The sequence below is a fragment of the Bombus terrestris genome, chromosome 16 (assembly GCF_910591885.1).
Source record: "Bombus terrestris chromosome 16, iyBomTerr1.2, whole genome shotgun sequence".
NCBI classification, from domain to species: Eukaryota; Metazoa; Arthropoda; class Insecta; order Hymenoptera; family Apidae; genus Bombus; species Bombus terrestris.
In genome coordinates, this window is record NC_063284.1 from 4,157,218 (window position 1) to 4,176,413 (window position 19,196).

Consider the following 19,196-nt stretch of genomic DNA (forward strand, 5'->3'; position numbering starts at 1 on the left):
CTGGCGATCTTTAAATGAATGAATTATTAACCTTTAACTGGGGTCGTTGGTATAGGGTAAGAGTAGGTTGCTTCTGTAGATCACTCAATTTTTCATTTTCTAACCTGTATTATAGCATTGGCGATATAAACAATTATATTTATGTAAAATGCTACCAGCTACGAGAATTACATAATTCAATTCCACTTGCTACACGCACCTGTCGATATTAATGACATGAATTAAAAATTAAACCTTCCTTCCAAGGTTATTAAAGAGAGTTATCCATTGTTATAACCTATAATTTTCTGATATCGATTGCTTTTCCTCGTAGCAATTCACAGCCCTTAGGTCAGATACTACACGTCCATCTAGAAAACTGAAAACCAAAGAAACTTCTAGTTTTTTTAAAGGAAGAGAGAAAAGTACTTTGGAAGATGATTGATTTTTAGGTTATGTTTGATTAAATGTGTTTTTTCTCCTAACAATTCACGATCCTTCAGCCAGATACTACACGCTTATCTAGAAAACTGAAAACGAAAGAAACTTCTAGTTTGTTTAAAGGAAGAAAGAAAAGTACCTCGGTATATGATTGATTTTTAGGTTATGTTTGGTTCAATGTGTTTTTTCTCCTAACAATTCACAATCCTTCAGCCAGATACTACACGCTTATCTAGAAAACTGAAAACGAAAGAAACTTCTAGTTTGTTTAAAGGAAGAAAGAAAAGTACCTCGGTATATGATTGATTTTTAGGTTATGTTTGGTTCAATGTGTTTTTTCTCCTAACAATTCACAATCCTTCAGCCAGATACTACAAGCCTATTTACGAAGCTGAAAACCAAAGAAACTTTTAGCTTCTTTAAAAGAAGGAAGAAAAGTACTTCAGAAGATGATTGATTTTTAGGTTATGTTTGGTTAAATATTCATCGTGAAATCGTCAAACGGTATATCGGAAATGAAATGGGTGAGCAAACCAACGGGTGGGTTGAAACAACATGGAGGGGTCGTTTGTTGAATTAACATCGTCGAGTCTCGTTTTATCATCCCGGAAAACTTCTCGACGTAATTAAGATCTCCCTTACGGTGAATAGTTCTTTAGGGGGAATTTATCGACTTGTTAAACGAACAGAGGATTTTTAAACTCCACTCTCCCGCGAGTTAGTCACTTTCATGAATGAACTCTCTTTTATTGACTGATTAAGGTTTCTAAATACACAGTGTGACACGGTGAATGCTCGTTCAAATATTTGCTAAATTTTACCATTTTTCTCAAAATTCAGGATAATCCACCTAACTGCATCGCCTGGAATATCTCGCTTGCTCCTGATAATATCAAACAACGCTTCGAATACAAGTTGAATTTGACATAGTTTGACGTTATTAGCTCTCATTGTGGATGGACGCGTGAAGGTCACCGATGATTCTTTCTAATGAAATTATGCGTCTTTTAATGCATTAGTCGATCTATCCTGATTTTTCCTATGAAAAGCGTATTGATTTATTATATGTCGAAGAACTATCGGTTTGACAGATGTTTTAACTTCAATTCGTGAAATTTAACGTACGAAAGACAAGGAGAGACGCGAACCGATATTCTCGTGTATGCTTTATCTTTGTCTTTCACACGTTAAATTTCACAAATTGAAGGTAAAATTAATAATAATTTTGCGACATAAACAGGTGATTTGAATATATTATATTTGAAGGTTATATTATATTTTAAGGTAAAATATCTGCTAAATTAATAATTTTGCGACATAAACAGGTGAATACTTTTTTTTCTAATGTCTAAGTGGGTCGACTCATATATTAAACGACATATGGTTCTATTTAAAAAGACAACAGTGACCTTCGCATACCTCCCTACTCATCCACCTACGAAAAATGTACTCGTGTAAAATTATAGCGTCCCCAAAATTATTTAACTTGTGCCTGAAACATTTTTAAGTATTACCAAGAAAAAAAAAAAAGTGAGATATTCCAGGTGATAAAGGTAGATGGACCACCCTGCATATGTATATTGTACATATATAGTATAGTATAAATTTTAATACATAAATTTAATATTTAATTTAATATTATGTAATGTACATCAATTTTATTCGGACATCGGCAAATTTCTTTTATATTAGCACGATTTTAATAGTTAATTTCGGAGAATATTTCCGATAAATTTCCATAGCTGATTTAATATTTCATATTAGAAATTTAATTTGTTATTTAATATTTGATATTAGAAACTCGACAATGCAACGTTTAAGGTAGGCTTATTTAGATATTTGTCCTGCTTTGATATTCTGCAATTTGCTTAAAAATTCCAAAATAAAAATTCAGAGGGGAAAAAATTCAATTTCGACGATTTCAACCTCCAGGGGGCCTACCGTAATTGGTAGGTACGGGCTTTGCAACCCCGGGGCCCCGAGCAAAATTGAGATCTTGAAATTTAATTTAAAAGATAAAATACAGAAGAAACAGATGAATAGCACTTTCATAGTACTAACAACCGTGGCATTAACGTCAGACTGATAAATATTCATTTTGATAGAAAATGTAATTTTTTTTTCTCCATTCTTCTTCTCTCTATTGCACTTTTATTTCATATCAGATCCTTCCTATTGTTCGTCAAAGAATAGATTTCACAATTTCCCTAAAAATGAATAAATGACAAGGCGAATGTTTGTTCTCGCTATAACAGGTATAGATCGTTTTAACACATACGCTTGTTTGTGCTTAAATATCCTTTGTAATCGAAACTGCGAACTAAAAATTCAACAGTATCAGGAAAACTTATTTTTTCCATTAGGATACATATTCATATCCTGCACAATATACTGAAATATACATATGTTTATTAAAATATTCACCAACGCTTTTCTTTAAAACCCTAAAAAGGAAAAAAAATCTACAAAAAGAGAGAAATATCATTGAATTCGACATTTCAAAATTCCGCGATAGAATGTACCATAAACTGTTTAATACACACCAAAATTATTCCCATTTCTCGATGTTACGGAAATTTATATCGAAACCCAAATTTTTACTGTTCCCTGGTGAAACAGATTTCAGTATAACAAAATGTAAATTTCTCCTTTTTCCCTGTATGTACAAATTCAGATTTCTAACATTTTTTTTTTTTTTTTTTTTTTTGAAAAAACTTTTCAATATTCCAAAATGGAAATCTCCCGATTATTCATACGAAAACTCAGATTTCTACAATTTTTCCCGCGAAACTCCTCTCAACGTGACGAAATACGAAAAACTCCACGATTTTTCCTACGATAAAAATTCAGGTTTCCAGCATTTTTAGAAAATTCCAATTTCTACCATTCGCTTGTGAAGCATATTTCAAAGTAAGAAAATAGGAATTTCTAGATTTTGTTGGCAAAGCAAAAGGAATTGCATGGAGCAGATCGCAACAGGGACTCGTTAATCTTGCCTGGACTGGTCGATAAACTTCCATAAAGCTTGTTATTTCCGTTCGGCTGCTCGAATTAAGCCGCCACTTCGTCAGCCATTCTCCTAGTCGTTACATCGAGGAATTTTGTTAATTCGATTGGCCTCACTGTTCTTTTGTTACCATCCACCGTTTCGACCATCTCGTCGCTGGCCATTAAACCATCTTTATCTGTCGTTCTTGCGCAATAAAACTCCCCTATCATTCATCGATTGAAAACGAAACGGACAGGCGAAAATTTCGTGACTTTTCCCCTTATTTTTTCGAGATTGACAACGATATTCGCTTGGCAGGATATGAAAGCACAGACATGTTCGAAAAATGTATTATTTTTTCCTGTCAGGCGATACGTTTTGTTTTGGATTTGACGAGATTCAACGAGGATTAGCTCTGTTTGAACACATTGCACTTTTCATACGAAAGTGACACGAAGTAGGGAAACGTGTTTTGGAACATTTTTCGTTCGAGGTCTGGTTTTTTTCTTTCTCTTTTTTCTCCAGAAAATTCAATTTACATACGTTTGATCAGGAATTAGTCAGATCCATGAATTTTTATATTCGACTTTTCAAATACAACGCTTCGAACGAAATGAATTCTTTTCTATATTTTTTATTTACTTCAACTTGGAACAGAGACCAGTTCGCTTTATATTTGTTCCTCGTCTATTGTGCGATGTTCTTCTCGCAGTTTAAGAAGGATAATTTCTCTTGATTCAGGGGCAAACATCGTCCAACAGTTGAAAATCAAAGATGGCGGCAATCGTAGGAACTGGGCCAGGCCGTATCTTTGTTCCGAAAGAGGTTAGAAAATTTTCTCGAAAAGTTTACACTCTGTAATTAGCTGCCTTATACTTTTGCTACATTGTACAATACAATGGAGTCTCAGTCGTCCGAGTCCCGTTTAACCAAAGTTTCGCATTATTCGATGTATTTTAAACTTTATCGTAACTTCTCTCGAAGGTTTAACATAAAGAGTAGGAAAAATAGCGAGGTATTGTTAAGACGGTTAATCAAACTTTCCATCAATTAAATACTTAAATAAACTTAAATACATGTACGTTATTACATCGTCAAAATGTTTTTGTATTATTTTAATACTCGACTCATTAACAGTTACCGAATCTTTCGTATCATTTTTCCATTTTCTGATTATCGTTTTCAATTATCCGAGATAGCTTAGGTTCACATCAGATCGGATTATCGAAACTCTACCGTACTGTAACTATAAACTCTCGAAGCCTCAGATTCTTTCTTTGCAACACCCTGTATATTTCTTATGTTCTCAAAGCGCATTACATTTATTGGTTAGGTTGCTATTATACGTGCAGCAGAGTGGCAGGTCTATTTTCGATTTTTATTGTTCAGATTGCACACTGCTGAAAATTGAATCAACAGCCAGTGATAAGAGAATCTACACATATGCAGTCTTCTAATAGTCTGTTATCGTTCCACGGTGAAGCCCCGATGAAATTTACCGCGCTCGAAACATTCGCTGAATTCGTCGGCCACGCGTGCGATCGTGCACGCGTGGAAACCTCGATAACGTATCAGTCGGCAGGAATTTCCAGACAATTCATGGAAAGCTGAACACGCGACTGCCGTGTGACAAAAAGTTTCCTATCGCATTTCCCCCGTCTTCGGCTTTCTGCTTCCCTAGATATTCGCCGATGCTTCTCTAGGGACATTTTATCATCCCTCATATTCCCCCATTTCTGACACAAAGGTTGTGAATATTTTATACGAAAGGTTCGTCGCGTTGACTAAGATGAGTTTTAAGATCCAGACGGTCGATCTGCATCAACTGTCGCGTTTATTCTCCCTAACAACGTGGATCGATTGCCGTGTTTCCCGCGAGTTCAACAAATGTGCAAATATTTACGAACAACGGTGTAGATTAATACAACATTTCGCTTGAGAAGCGATTTACTGCGAGTTTTCGAAAACACGTGCAATCATTAACCATGAAATTCGTTGAATGGAAATTCCATGTTACGTAGGACCCTCGAATCCGTTGAATTTTCGTTGTATCCGCTATTAAAGCGTTGTAATGTCAGATATGATCACCATGATCGCGTGTCAATTATAAATTTCGTTCTCGTTAAAATAATACCCTATGATAACAGGTTTGGTCGGCGATTATCTGGTGTCGCGATAAATCGCAATGATCGAACGAATCCCCGATGAATAATTAACGAGCATCGGGCCGAAATATTAATAAAGCAGAGGACGGAGATTTTCAAACTGAAAGGAGGCGGTTGCCATCCCTCCAGGCGTGAAACAACTTAGCGAATTCGATTAATTATACGCGATGAATTATTCATCGGCTGCGGTTGAACACGTTCGAATTTTCTCATAGTTTCGAATCGATCTCGAATTTCAAATTTTATTTCTGCCAGTCGTGAATAACGTTCGCGATGTAATTACGCAAAGTGCTATAAATTCAAACAGAAGTATTATTTCGTTGTACAGGCAATAAATATTAATAACTACGTCACGATGAATTATCGTTTAAATGCCACGTTAAAGTAATACAAGATCGTACGTACTGGTACGTAAGTGGTAGATTAAAAACAACATAGCACTAGGTGAAGGGTCTTAGATTTAAAAGGTCCTCGTACTATACGAAACATGTTGCATTTTAAAAAGGATTTGATACTACGTAAGATACCCGAAATTTAATGAAAAATTTTTTTAGTGCGTAAAGCGATCTAAATCAAGAAAATCTCATTAATATTATATCGCGCGAAATACTTGAAATTTGAAAGACCCTGTACTATACTATACGTTTAATTTAATATTAAATTATATCTTATTACGTGATCTGTATTATGCAAAATGCCTTAATTTTTAAAAAACCTTGGTGTCGTATTACACGAAACACATTAAATTTATGAAACCTAATATTACGTGGAGTTTAAAAAAAAAAAAGAAGGAAAAAAGAGAAGAAAAAGCAGAAAAAGGAAAAGAATATACAGCCCAAACTGAAACAAAACGTACTACCTCGTATTCGCCAAAAATAGTAAAATAAACGCATTCTGAAAACCTTCCTCTATCCAGCAAGAGCTCGTGTTTGCATAAATCGGCGAAAAATTGCTCGACGTTTCGTAACCTAGTTAAATAACCGCGGGCGAAATAATAAAGTTTAATGGTTAAACAATATCGTGGCAAAACGAAAGCTCGAGTTTGCGGTGGCTACGCGGTAGATTCTGCGGTGGAGCTGCTGTGATAATCGCTCGTTGAAATAGTCGCCGCGATTGGCACATTCTTCGATGCTTTTTGTCGCCGATATAAAATACCAGCTGAATATTTTCATGCAGTTGAATCATTCGAATCACTGTGGCGGACGGTGTCACTCGAATCTTTCACGGCACTTCTCGTTCGATAGGCAAAACAATTAATTTACCACTTGCCGCCCGAGCAATTTTTCCACTGCTTCGCATCTGGCGGCGACAGTCGTGCCACTTTTTCATCTTTTAACGCCAAAAGGACGTACACAGTCAGGGCAGACCGATTCTAGCCACTTTTACGATTAATCGGTGAATGAACAAACGCCATTAAGCAAATTGTTTCTGTGTCATCTTTTTTTTCTCTTTTTTTTTTGTCATTGCTTCTCTTCTTTGCGAAGTCAGTGGAATTTTTCAATCACGCGAGAACTACCGCGCCTTCTATGCTGTGGGTTATCTTCGGTCGAAGTCTCATTTAGCGAGAATCGTTTCCGTCGCATTGGTTCGCAAATTTTCGTGACGGACTTCATCAATTTCGAAGTCCCAAATGAGGCTCTCTTTTACAGGATAAGCTATCTTTTACAATCCATTAAATCAGAAGTATGATGATTCTCGTTCATAAGGATTGGACAGATTTCTCGCTTTTATATGAGATATCATAATTGACTCGCTGTACACGTACTAGGTTTTCATCGATTCTTCAGTAGCTGAGGAATTCTCCTTTGATTTCTCAAAGAACAGAGCACTGTATCGATGGAGATTCATATTAAATCATCGCGTCTTTAGCTGCATACGATCTCCAAGCTTCACAAAGCCAAGAAATGTTGAGCCGTATCTCCATCGACTCTTCCTAACCTAACCTAACTTAACCTAAGGTAGCCTAAAGTAACCTAACCTTAATGCTAACCCTAATCAAATAACCTAATACTTCATCAGTGAAAAGAATCACTACAGAAGCGCTGTAGGTTAAGAAATGAAAATTCAGTGGCACTTGCAGGATCTTTCATATCTCCAAATACAAAAACAAAACGTACTACTAAATTTTTATGCATCTTTCATTATCTGATGAAAGGACAGAGCACTATATATCGATAAACGTAATGATACAGTAGTGTCTACCTAAATGTTCGCTTTTTTGTTCCCCATAATTGACAGGTCGTCTCCGCCATTACCGGGGGGAGTTCCCCTAATGTTCCCTTCAACGGAACACGAAGTTCGACGATTGAGTAGTGTAACCTGATCCATGAATTCAATTGTCCATGAAGAAAGTAATAGCTATCCACACGACAACGATGATACTTTTCTATTTTATATTTTTCTTCAATTCAAGTCTTATTGAGGTATTCGTGAGATTTTTCTGATTAAAACGAGACCAAACGCCATGTAGTTTAAATCACGTTTGCACGTATACTTGATATACGATAAAGACAGTAAGATAATGTCACTAGATAAGCAAATATGCTGCAAGTTGCAACGCGTTTGGTCTTGTTCTAATCAGGAACACCTCGCGAAAGTTTTGTTCAACAATGATCGAAAATAAAATAGTTCATTGTTCAATAATAGTTCAATAAAGTAGGTCATTGTTGCATTAACATCTTCCAGCTGATATGTTTCACTTCATCGAGCCGTCTCTCGGATCTGTCTCCCTTTCACTCGCGCTGCCTTTCCCTAGATTCGGCAAAATGACGGATCGTATCGATTTCATATAATCGAGTCCCCTACACGATGATTCATCGCCGAGGAGTCTCGATTTCGGTCAACTGTAGCGCAGACAACGAGACCGAAACTGATATACCGTGTCCAGTAAAGGACACGATATCCAAGCTTCTCAAACGCAAAAAGTCGTGGTGCCTATGCTCGCCATAATCGACGCGAGAATCGTCAACGTGGTGATTCCAATGTGTGTAAACGAAGCGGTACGTGCTTTAAAAATAAACCGGCGTCAGTTTGCAAGAAAAAATTTAGCGATAAACAACGAACAGCCATACCGTAGCCAGGTTATCGCGGTCGTAATAGAGTAACCCTGTTTTCCGTCGTTCTAAAGAGCGCGACACGCTTCGTTGGCTCATCCATTATTCACTAGTTTATTCGCTCGCCTTGTGAAACGCACTGTCGCGCGTTATTACATCGCGTTCGCGAGCCACGAGTGCCGTTAAGGAGAAACGAAAATTGAACCTAGCTCTTATTGTCGACACGAACCAGTGGAATTAATCAATCGATTTAAGCCGATTATCTCTGTCCTCGATTAATCTTAACCTCGCGTCCGACGTTTTGCAAAATCATCGTTCTTCGTTACAAGAGAAGACTCTGGATCAGGAAAAATAACTAGTCTAGGGATTTTCCAACGTCTTCGCGAATTACCATATTGCAGAGGCGCTGACGCGTCGTTTTTCTTCTCCTCTTAATCTGTTTCGTACATCGTGTTGGAATTGTTTTTAAATTTATGGCGAAGTCTCATTTTTTTACGTATAATTTCATTTCTCTTAACCTATATACTATCACGTATTCGTTCCTGGTTTACAATTAGTTCTATACGTACTACAGATACTAATATTACAGATTAAACATACATATATTTATTTCTCTTAATCTATATACTTAACCTATACAGGTACATTATCCTATAATTAACGTATATACAATCACATATCTATCTTTGGCTCACAATTAGTTCTCTATCTATATTCCTACGTTTTTTTTTCAAAACTCTTAACCAACTTATCGCCACTTCACTTATTCTACCTTCTACGATATCTTCCTTCCTTGGTACCCTACGACAGTCTCCATCTTGTTTCTATACATATTATATAGGGACTTTTGTTATTATCTCAACCAGTTCTGAAACTAGTGTTATTCGTATTTTCTACTCTCGTCGTTTAATTTCAAATTTCAATTCGGTTTCCAAGGAAGCCTGTCCGAGCTTCGCATAAGACTCATAAAATCTACTTTGAGATTTAGGATTTATGTTACGTCTAAAGTTCGGTGCCCCTGAGATTTAGTTTAGGGAATTATCATGACTAGCATCTAGATCGTTAGAATTATCCAGGAATTCATAGTCATCTAGCATTACACGTTACGAAACATGGTGGAAGATACCTAATATTACACGGTAACCGTTCGAGATAGGATGTTTCCTTGGAAAGAGGTAAACAAGAAGTTTAAAGGTAAAGTGGGTGGGGACAGTAAAGTCGTTTCTCAATCAAAGAGCAAATGTAACTTTCCGCCGCTTGAATGTTCCGTGTGGCCGGACGAAGAATCGTTCTCAGCCAACTTCCTTAATATGAACCTTCGATTCTGCGAAACTTTTCCACCACATTAAGCGTTTCTGCAAATCTTTCTGCTTTGAGAACACTCGGGGATCTCTTTCCTCGCTCGGAAAACCGAAATAAAATAAAAAAAAAAAAAAAAAAGAGACAGGAAAGAAGTCGTAAAAGGAACCGGGACGAAGGTTTTGAAAAGTAAACGCGGATGTTATTTATGATTTACCTGGTGACTTCTTCGACTTGCACGAAGGCTGAGGCGGTGGCTCCACTCGTGCCTCGGGAACTCGACGCCGTATTTCTCCATATCGTCCCTTTCTTTGCCTGTGTCGGTCGAAAAACTCTTCCGACCAATTCAACTCTGTCCTCCGCTACTCCATCTTGCTCCTGTCAACCAGAAAAATATTTTCATCTCTCGCACGTTGCATCCTAACTCAAACATTTCTTTATCTTTTTCTCTTTCTCTTTTTTTTTATCTTTCGCTAGGTTCTCTCGTGAAAATGATTTCGCGGTAAACATTATGTTTGAAAGCTTTCTCCTGTTTTCCCCTAGATAAACGTGCAATGTCACTAGACGCGATAGATCTAATTATTCTGCGAGTTCGTTAATGGTTTTTGTTCATTTGAATGATTTAACATCAGATACCGCATTGATGAATCAATATTTCTGTGTTAATAGCGAAATAAATTAATAACAAATTATGCTAATTAACCTCCTTCCTGTTTCTCTTCACATGAAAGTGTGAAATGTTACCAGCTGTGTTACTTATGACAATTTCGTGTGTTATTAATGGCTTTTGGTAGTTTTGTTGATGTGATAATAATATTTTATATATTATTATAAATTTTAGATCGCTCGTGTATTAGTCATAGCAGTCGGCTAGTTCAGAGCTGATTAATCCCCCATTTTTCTGAATTGTTTCTGCACCGTCGAAACGCTGTCCTTTTTACGATGACACGTTCAACGTAGGAAACGGGATGAAGTGAAGCGAAGATCTAAATCTACGGAGTAGCGTGGGTGGTTAATCAGTGTACCGATTTTCTAGCAACAAATTGCAAGGCAATCAAAGATTATAGTCTGCCGGAGCTTCGCCATGCAGAAGAGACCATTCTAACTCTTGTTACGTGTCCCGCCTGACTCTACCAGTTCCTTTCAAAAGCCATCAAGTATTTCTGTATCAAATGATCCAGTTACAGTCTTGTCGAATGGCGCGAATTCGTAGTGAATCAGTGACCTTGAATAAAAATATACGACCAACATCGTCCCCATTTCTGATTTTGTGACCGTCACTTTCATCGGTCTGACGTCTCCTGGATCTCACCACTCAGCTATCTGACGCTTGGTCGATGGGTTGCTTGAGACCCAGCTTACTGCCCGGATTTCGCTTCTGCTGACTTCTTCCTAAGCCGAAGATGGCACTGAAAGAGCAGCGTTCTGACGATGCAGAAACGATTTAGAAGAACGTGACAGCTGTTTTAAATACAATCTGAGAAGAACTTCTGCAACTCTAGTCATTCGTTGTCGTACAGTGTCGTCTAGGTGGCTCTAGTGGTTTCACCAGATGTTCTACCAGGTGGTTCCACCAATTCACCTAAAATTGCACAAATCCGTCTCTTCACCGTTCTTCTCATAGTTCTCGCGTATAAAATATCTCATGATCCGCAGCATCGTACCTCAGTCGCTGATAACCTTGCAGTCCATACGACTTAAGACAATAACGGAGAAACTAACGAAGAGAAAAGACAATTTCAAAAGAGGACCGCGCGCACTTTCAACACTTACATGAGCAGTTACATACAAAATTTGTAATATATAGAGAGAGGTAGAAGATTCGCGTAGGAAGAGACGTATGTTGAATAGCAGATAATAAAATTTCATTTATCTTGAAAGCTGCGTTCCTAATGACTTTAGTCCCGGGACTTTTTCAATCTGCTGCGTTTTCAATGTTCACTGCGTACGTGCTACAAAACTTCTAAACCGGTCAAAAGCAGGCTAACAGATTTTTCAAAGAATCGACAGACCCATCGGTGCTGTTTCCACGTATCGAATGCCCAATCGGACTGGCAGTACTTTGCGTCCAAACAATAGCGCGCGTAAACATCGTATTGGATTTTCATCGTTGACGCGAAACTTGGAAAGGAGGGAAGAAAAACAGGATTTTTCGTTGAATTTCCATGAAAATCCTGAAATCTTCCAGGCAACGAGATTGAGAATGATTTCGCAGGATGGGTCGACTGTAACCCTTCGCTTTCGGAAATTCGCAATGTTCGCCGGAAATGGGTCGGCCGGTTTTTCCCGCCAATTCTCACTATCCCCTCCCCCTCCCCCCACTCAAGCAGAAACAAATTTGCCAGAGCAATTTCACGCGCGATTGCCTCCCGCCAGCGGCAGCTACTTCTGCAAGCGAATGAAAATGGCCAACGTGTGTTTCACTCTGTGAACTGTTTCAGGCGTTAAAAGGGAACAATGAAAATACAAAGGCAAACGTAAAAGGCTGCAGGGCTGGTAGACCAGTTTTTCAGTTTCTCATTGTTAGTCAATTCTATACGCGAGCCGTTGTTAGAAAGGTTTTATTATATGGACCATAAATGTTCGACAATCTGATCAGGCGATCGAATGGTTGACTCAACGTGATTGCACGTTAAGGCGCGTTTACACTGACAGACATTGCACCTAAAGATGTGTGTGGAGACTGTCTACAGGCGATGTCGTTTCGTCGAGACAAAAAGTAATTGCGCTAAATCTGGCGAACAGGAGAGGTGGAACATTTTGATCTGTTTTAGAGAAAAGCATTCGTAGCAGCCGCGTGATGGGCCATCGTATTATCGTGCGACGGAATAAGATTTTTCGACGCGTGAACAAAATCCACTCTGACATTGATCGTTACAACTTTCCTTCCAATGGCATAACCGCCATAAAAATTTGACACCACCATATGTCGTATTGATGTCGTTATTTTTTTTTCCTGTCTGGATTGGTTTTTGACTGCCGGTATTTTAATAATTCATTTCCTGTTTGTCGCATTCAGTTACGGAAATCGGCGTTGTAATTATTTTCTGACCATTCATTTTCAATGGATCATTTATGGTCACGACAGATGGCAGAGCGAAATCACGTGACCCCGGCCGGCAGTGTTAAAAAGTTAGGTTATTTTCGGAACCCACTGTGTACGCGTGTTGTATTGTCGATGCTTAACAGCAACCCAGAACCCAGTGACTTGTTTCTACGATAAATCTTCCCGCTGTAGAGCACTCGTCGATATACAGTTATTAACAACTGGCCAACCTGATAGTTGCGAACATAACCTAACATTTTCAAAGAATTTTCCAACTAATTCTAACAAAGTTTCTGACGAATAGGTTAGAATTGCATGAAATTTCTATGGTTGGTCTTTTCCCTCTCTCTTTCCACTGTGAAAAATGGCCCCCAGTATTCCAACAGCTGGTCCTCTTGACTCGTTATCGTTACTTTCGTTGGTTTACTGCCGCTAATTGGGCCAAACGATGGAATTTATTCCTCAATTATGCCACAGCCATGCCCTGTTTTACATAATTCCCTATAAATGATCGTATCAATTCTTCTTCACCCCCGAACCAGCTCAACGATATCGAACAACATGATTCTGCCAATGAGATCATCGTGCCATTCCTCCGAGCCGAATCTTATCGAATTTGACAGAATTTACTTTAAAAAACACACTGTCGCTGAAAGGTATACGGGACACTTGTTTATCTCTGACGAGACATATTCTAACCTCAAAATCATCATATGGCCAAATGAAACTATGACGGTTTGGTTCTTCGTGATCGCTGTAGCTAAGGTGTAACAGTGGTAGGTGTAACGTAATAATATGTAAGAAAGAAGAAATATAATAATAAAAGATATATAATAATAAAATTATAAAACAAATTAAATTATATAATAAAATATTATACAATAAAATTAAATGGTTAAATAATGAAACATATCTGACAGAAGTACTTTGCTACTTTACAAGCTCTTTATCTGAAGACTATTTAACTCTTCAATTATAGGGCAGGTTAAGAAGGTTATTTCAAACAAATAGGAAGACTCATGATGTTGATACAGTCGCTGATATTTAAACAGCAAATGTGTGTATTGAATTACTATACATGCGTATACACCGTGTACAGTAATAAAAACGAGAATAAATTAGTGCTTTGTTTTTGAATACGTAGGTAGGTTAATAAGAAGGTAGCAAGTGTTGCTTTTAATTATACGACTCAACTCATCGTTGAGTCGTATAATTTGGTCAAATTCACACACTGTTACTACAAATCGAGCAAACTGTCCGGCTACTCGTGATATATCAGAGTTTGATCAATTTAAATTTTAATTAAAAATGTAATCAATTTCAGTTAATTTGTAGATCTAGCGAACCTAACTGCGAACATTTGTACAGTGTATATCTCGTGATATAGCGTTCCTAATAATCCAGCCAAAAACAGTTCTATCCATAACTCATGGCAATAACTGTCAAGAGTAGACTTGTGCTGCTTTTGGAATTCATGGCTTGAATTTTTCATAGTATCGAATAATATATGGTGGAGTATCGGTGGAGAATGAATGAACGACGAGAAAATTACGCTGCGTGTCAGAGCACAGTCACAGAAATAGAAAACGAACGATAAGAGAGGAAGAAATAAGTAGACGGAACGAGCAAGTTCTATTTTTATTTCCGCTTGGAACCGTCGACCTGATGCACGAAGTGTGTACACTTTTTATTCTCCCCCTCGCTCTATTAACGCCTCGTCAACGATGCATTAAGGTATTTGCAGTGGAAATTAGCCTTTCTTTCTTACAGTTCCTCTGAATTCTTGACAATACTTTATTTACTATATTATCCTTACAGGATTCAGTTCTCAAGAAAATTTACTTTAGCAAAATGGAGATATTCGACTTCAAAGTTGGACATTTTCGAAACTCCGTCTACGTTGAAACATGTTGCATCGACGCTAAAGCCTGATTCACACTACGAGCCTAAGGTACGGACGGACCAGGGTCGATTGAAATCTGAGATTTCACAGCAAAACTAAACAATCAGATCCCATGGCAATCTCTTTCATTTTTATTCGTCCAATCGAAGAAGGAACAATGTCATTTTCCAAGTATAATTTAATGAAAATCATGCCAATTTTAGATGAGGATGCATAAGATATCTAATGCGATATGTTTGCAACAGTAACGTAGTAACGTGAAGGTGATAAATGGGAGTAATTGCGCTAATTGTGTGACCATAGAAGTTTGCAGGCCATTTTTTTCTTATTTCGATTCGCAATTTCATTTTGTCAGGTGGGTCTGTGATATATTTTGCAACCGAAATCATATAGTTTGCTGCAGGTTCCTACAAATTCAATTAAACGCTCGTCCTCCGTGTTCCTTTTCAACTGTTGACCGCAGTCTCGACCGCTAGCAAACCGACGTTACGGTCAACAGATTTTCATTTGGTTTGGTTTCATCTGGAATATGACTCTCGAGTCTTGGTGTGTTTTAAGCCCATTGTCCACGAGGCGTCGTTTAATACACGCGTATCAGATGTGTCGATGCTAACAGCGAGTATGCGTGCGTGTAGTGGTTATTATAAAGTAACGTGCACCTGTTCGTGAAACAGCAACGAGTCGTTTCCGTTGCTATGCATTTTGGAAGAATTATTAGAAATTTACAGAAGCGAACCGTGCTTATGGAACTTGAAATCCAAAGATTACCATCGTGTAGAGAAAGAAACGTCGTATTCAATGTTAGTAATCAAATTAAAAGAGTTTGGCACTTCTGTGGATAGAACAAGTACAGTAAAGAAAATAAGTAACATTCATTCATACACACCATTCAACGTATGGTCGTATAACACACGTAGGTATAGCTACGCTTGCTAAAGTACCATAGGAATAAGTAGGCACATGTAACAGGTTCACACCATCACAGGTAGGAACCGTTTAGTAAGTTTGTAACTGACAGACTTACCGAAAAGTGTGTAACTGGCTTAATGGGCCGCGCTTGCGCCTTTAGGAAACGACGCGACGTTGCCACATGGACAGTGAGACTTCAGCTGACTTTACACTGCGACACTTTGGAGGAAATTTGGAGAAGTACAAATGTGGCTTTACTTTTAAGGAATATCGTCGCGCTACAAATACCTTAATACTTGGCTGACATTTTCTGCGTCTTGCATTAATCTCTCCCTTCTAAAATAAAGAAACGACTCGACATCCGTTTTCAAATGGCGCTATGCACGAGGAAACGAAGTCGCGTTAAAAATTAACGCACGCCGCGTGTCTTGGATCGATTTTCGTCCATCAGTCACCCGCACTACAGCGTATAGACATTAGCTTCGTCTGGAAAATGGTTCTCGTATTATCTTTGACGATAACTCATTTTCCAGTTCTCGCGTTTTAACGGAGTTAATTATGAATCATTGATTTTTCAGTTGCAATGTTATGCAAGTAAAATTTAATATCGCATAATTGTAATCTAGTATAGTTATAGCTATAGTTTGTGAGAATAGGGGGATCGATCGATTTAGAATTTTTATTTCCTAAAACAAATCTAGATTCTATCGTATCTCAGAAATTTGGAATTGAAACTTAGATAGCGCACGATGTCTAAATTTTAAATCCATCTTACATGTATTTCAAGTCATAACTGGTTCGAATAGTACGAGCATGAAAATTGCAATCTGAAACTTTCAGCATAACCACCATATTTTTAAAGGTTAAGTAACCTAACCTCGTTTTTCGAGTCTGCGTGCCATTAAACTAATTAAAATAATACAGAACTAAAGAACAGATAGTCTCAAAGCTTCCTCAAACAACGAAATAAGTAGGCAGCTTTCTTCTAACTTTGTTATTCTTTTAATATACTTAAAACATACTTAACCTCGCTTTTTGCCTACATATTGCGTCTATCGAAAATTGAAGAATTTAAGAGTAAAAGTACTGGGATATTTGGAACAGTGATTTGTTTTCTCGTAAACAAGTATCTTAAGGTCATCTTGCAAACCGGATGTATGAGCGTTGGAAACAATTTGTCTTCTACTTATTTCGTGAAATAATCCATGAAAAGGGAGATGTAATAGCGAGGAAACGTTTTAGAGAACAGCGAACAGCCGTGGACGAACGGAAGAATTGTCTGCGGACTTGAGGCTCGATTGGTAGAGTAGAATAGAGAAAAAAGGATTTTCGATATCGAGTGGCAAAGGCGAGCCGCTGTCGAGTGTTCTCGAGGGCCATTCAAAGATTCCAATTTGTCCTTCGTGTCGCCTCGACGTTACACAATAACCCAAGAAACTCGGAGGAAAAAATTTACTAGCCACATTTTATACTGCCGAAACATTTCCACATAGGAGCTATCCCTTTTAAATTCTCGCATTATTTAATTATTTAGGAAGAAGATAGAATAGAAAATTTATTCATGAGATTACCTTTAGAAAGTTCCAATCGTTCACTGAAATAGGAGTAGCATGGTAAACGTACCAAAAACATATAGTACCACGTTTTTGTCATTTCTATTGAATTACATTTACATGTTGAATTACGACTATGAATAATGATACATCTGCAAAGATAAAAATATTTATTAAAGAGACTCTTAGAAATTTGTTTTCCATCCGATAAAGATCAATCGTCTAATAATATAATGATAAGAATTTTAGAACGTTTAGTATAATAATTATATCTGTGTTTAATGTCGGGGACGGTAGTAAGAAGGAAATGGTTGAAAATTGAATCAAGCGGCTTATGGGATAAGTATCGAACGTGTGTTCAACAAGTGTGTCCCATGCCCATGCGATCAAGCAATCAGAACAGCATCCATCGTTGACACACAATTACATAATAAAGAGGACAGGGACTAGCATACCATACAATTCCCATTACCTCGTCAGGGATCAATGAAAAAATTGTAGGAAATTGGGCTAATTATCGCAAACGACGCAAAATCGAGTTCCAGGTATCTCGTTATCGCGGTGCCATCATCCTGGAAGAAGAAAAACAGGCGAAAACTTGAATAGCTTTATTAAGATTTCAAATTGCACTCTGAAACTCTGTACACGTTGTTACAGGAAAAATTCACTTTTTAACTTTTTCAAGGTTGCCCTCGGGCAATAAATAATATTGCCAATATTTCGAGATTCTCAACAAAAATGCATTTCGTCAATAAATATTGGAAATATTGTATTCGCGATGCATATTAATCTTTTCGTTTGAAAACCTTTATTGATAATATACAGGGTAGCCCACGCAGCTATTCCATGATATACGTTACCAATATATAGTTATAGAAAAATGCCAAAGGGGTAAGATGAATGGTTGAAAAATATACATCCGTAGGACCATGTTCTTTTTTTAATTTCTTTTTACTGCAGTGCTGCAGTGCAATAAACAATTGCATTATTTTTTTAAATGGAAATGCATACTTGTTTTTACGTAAGTAGATTCCTAGCGTTGTTATCGTGCTCGCTGCTGTTTTTTGAGGTTATGGTGATCGTCACTAATCGATCATGAAGTTGGCGTTTCAGATAGATCAATACCAACTAAACAATTGCACGAAAAGGACGGGAAATTAGATCGATTAAAAGTAACTATACGCGAACGCTTGAAAAGAGTACTAGAACTTTTGCATACAGCTAATAATACATCGATAATTGATTAGAACAGATCGGTGCACCTGCGTAAATTGATATTCCTTAGCAACATGTACGTAGCAATACATCGTTGTCATAGTTCCAATCACAGAGAATCCATGGCAATTAGTCGAAAGGGCAACTCGACTTCCGGTTGCTGTAGGGCAACAAATCGAATGTCATCACGCCTGCAATTATCCTGGGCCCCCGTCAGTATGTACACTGAATTCAGAGGTATTGCGGTTTTGGTCGGTAATGACGCCACGAAAATCTCAGCTAGTGGTTAACGATAATCGATAGAGTATAACGAAGTCCCTAGTTCGATCATTTTCCTGGCAACCCAATGTCTGGGTTGGCAAATTTTACTAGAAACCACAATTTCCTCCGAACGCTTCAATCCTCGTCTTCGTTAATCCAAGACGACGCGATTTTCTATTTTTCTTGTTTTAGTTTTAGGATTTTGATCATTTGGTTTGAGAATTTGGTTTGAGAATTTTTGGAAAGATGAGGAATTTTTTAAAAAATGTTACTAGTCCCCTCACGAGTTTTTGGTTGCTCGAATGTTGGTCATTGTTTAGAAAATTTTAATTTCTGGAACTTTGCAGGGATCTTTTCAAAATTTCACTCACTATGATCGGAAC

At 37.6% G+C, this 19,196-nt stretch overlaps 1 protein-coding gene across 3 annotated transcripts in view; it reads right to left on the reverse strand.

Moving 5' to 3' along the window:
• The window catches only part of LOC100645307 (adenylate cyclase type 6), a 93,570-nt gene that overhangs the window by 65,933 nt on the left and 8,441 nt on the right, over positions 1-19,196 (reverse strand). For 2 of the 3 annotated variants that reach the window (XM_003403168.4, XM_048413422.1), the window contains exon 2: positions 10,144-10,304. In XM_003403168.4, coding sequence (XP_003403216.2) covers positions 10,144-10,224 — 81 coding nt within the window. In that variant the 5' untranslated portion in view covers positions 10,225-10,304. Of the gene's footprint in view, positions 1-10,143; positions 10,305-17,809; positions 17,910-19,196 lie in introns of all 3 variants that reach the window. The other variant, XM_048413421.1, reaches the window with a different exon arrangement.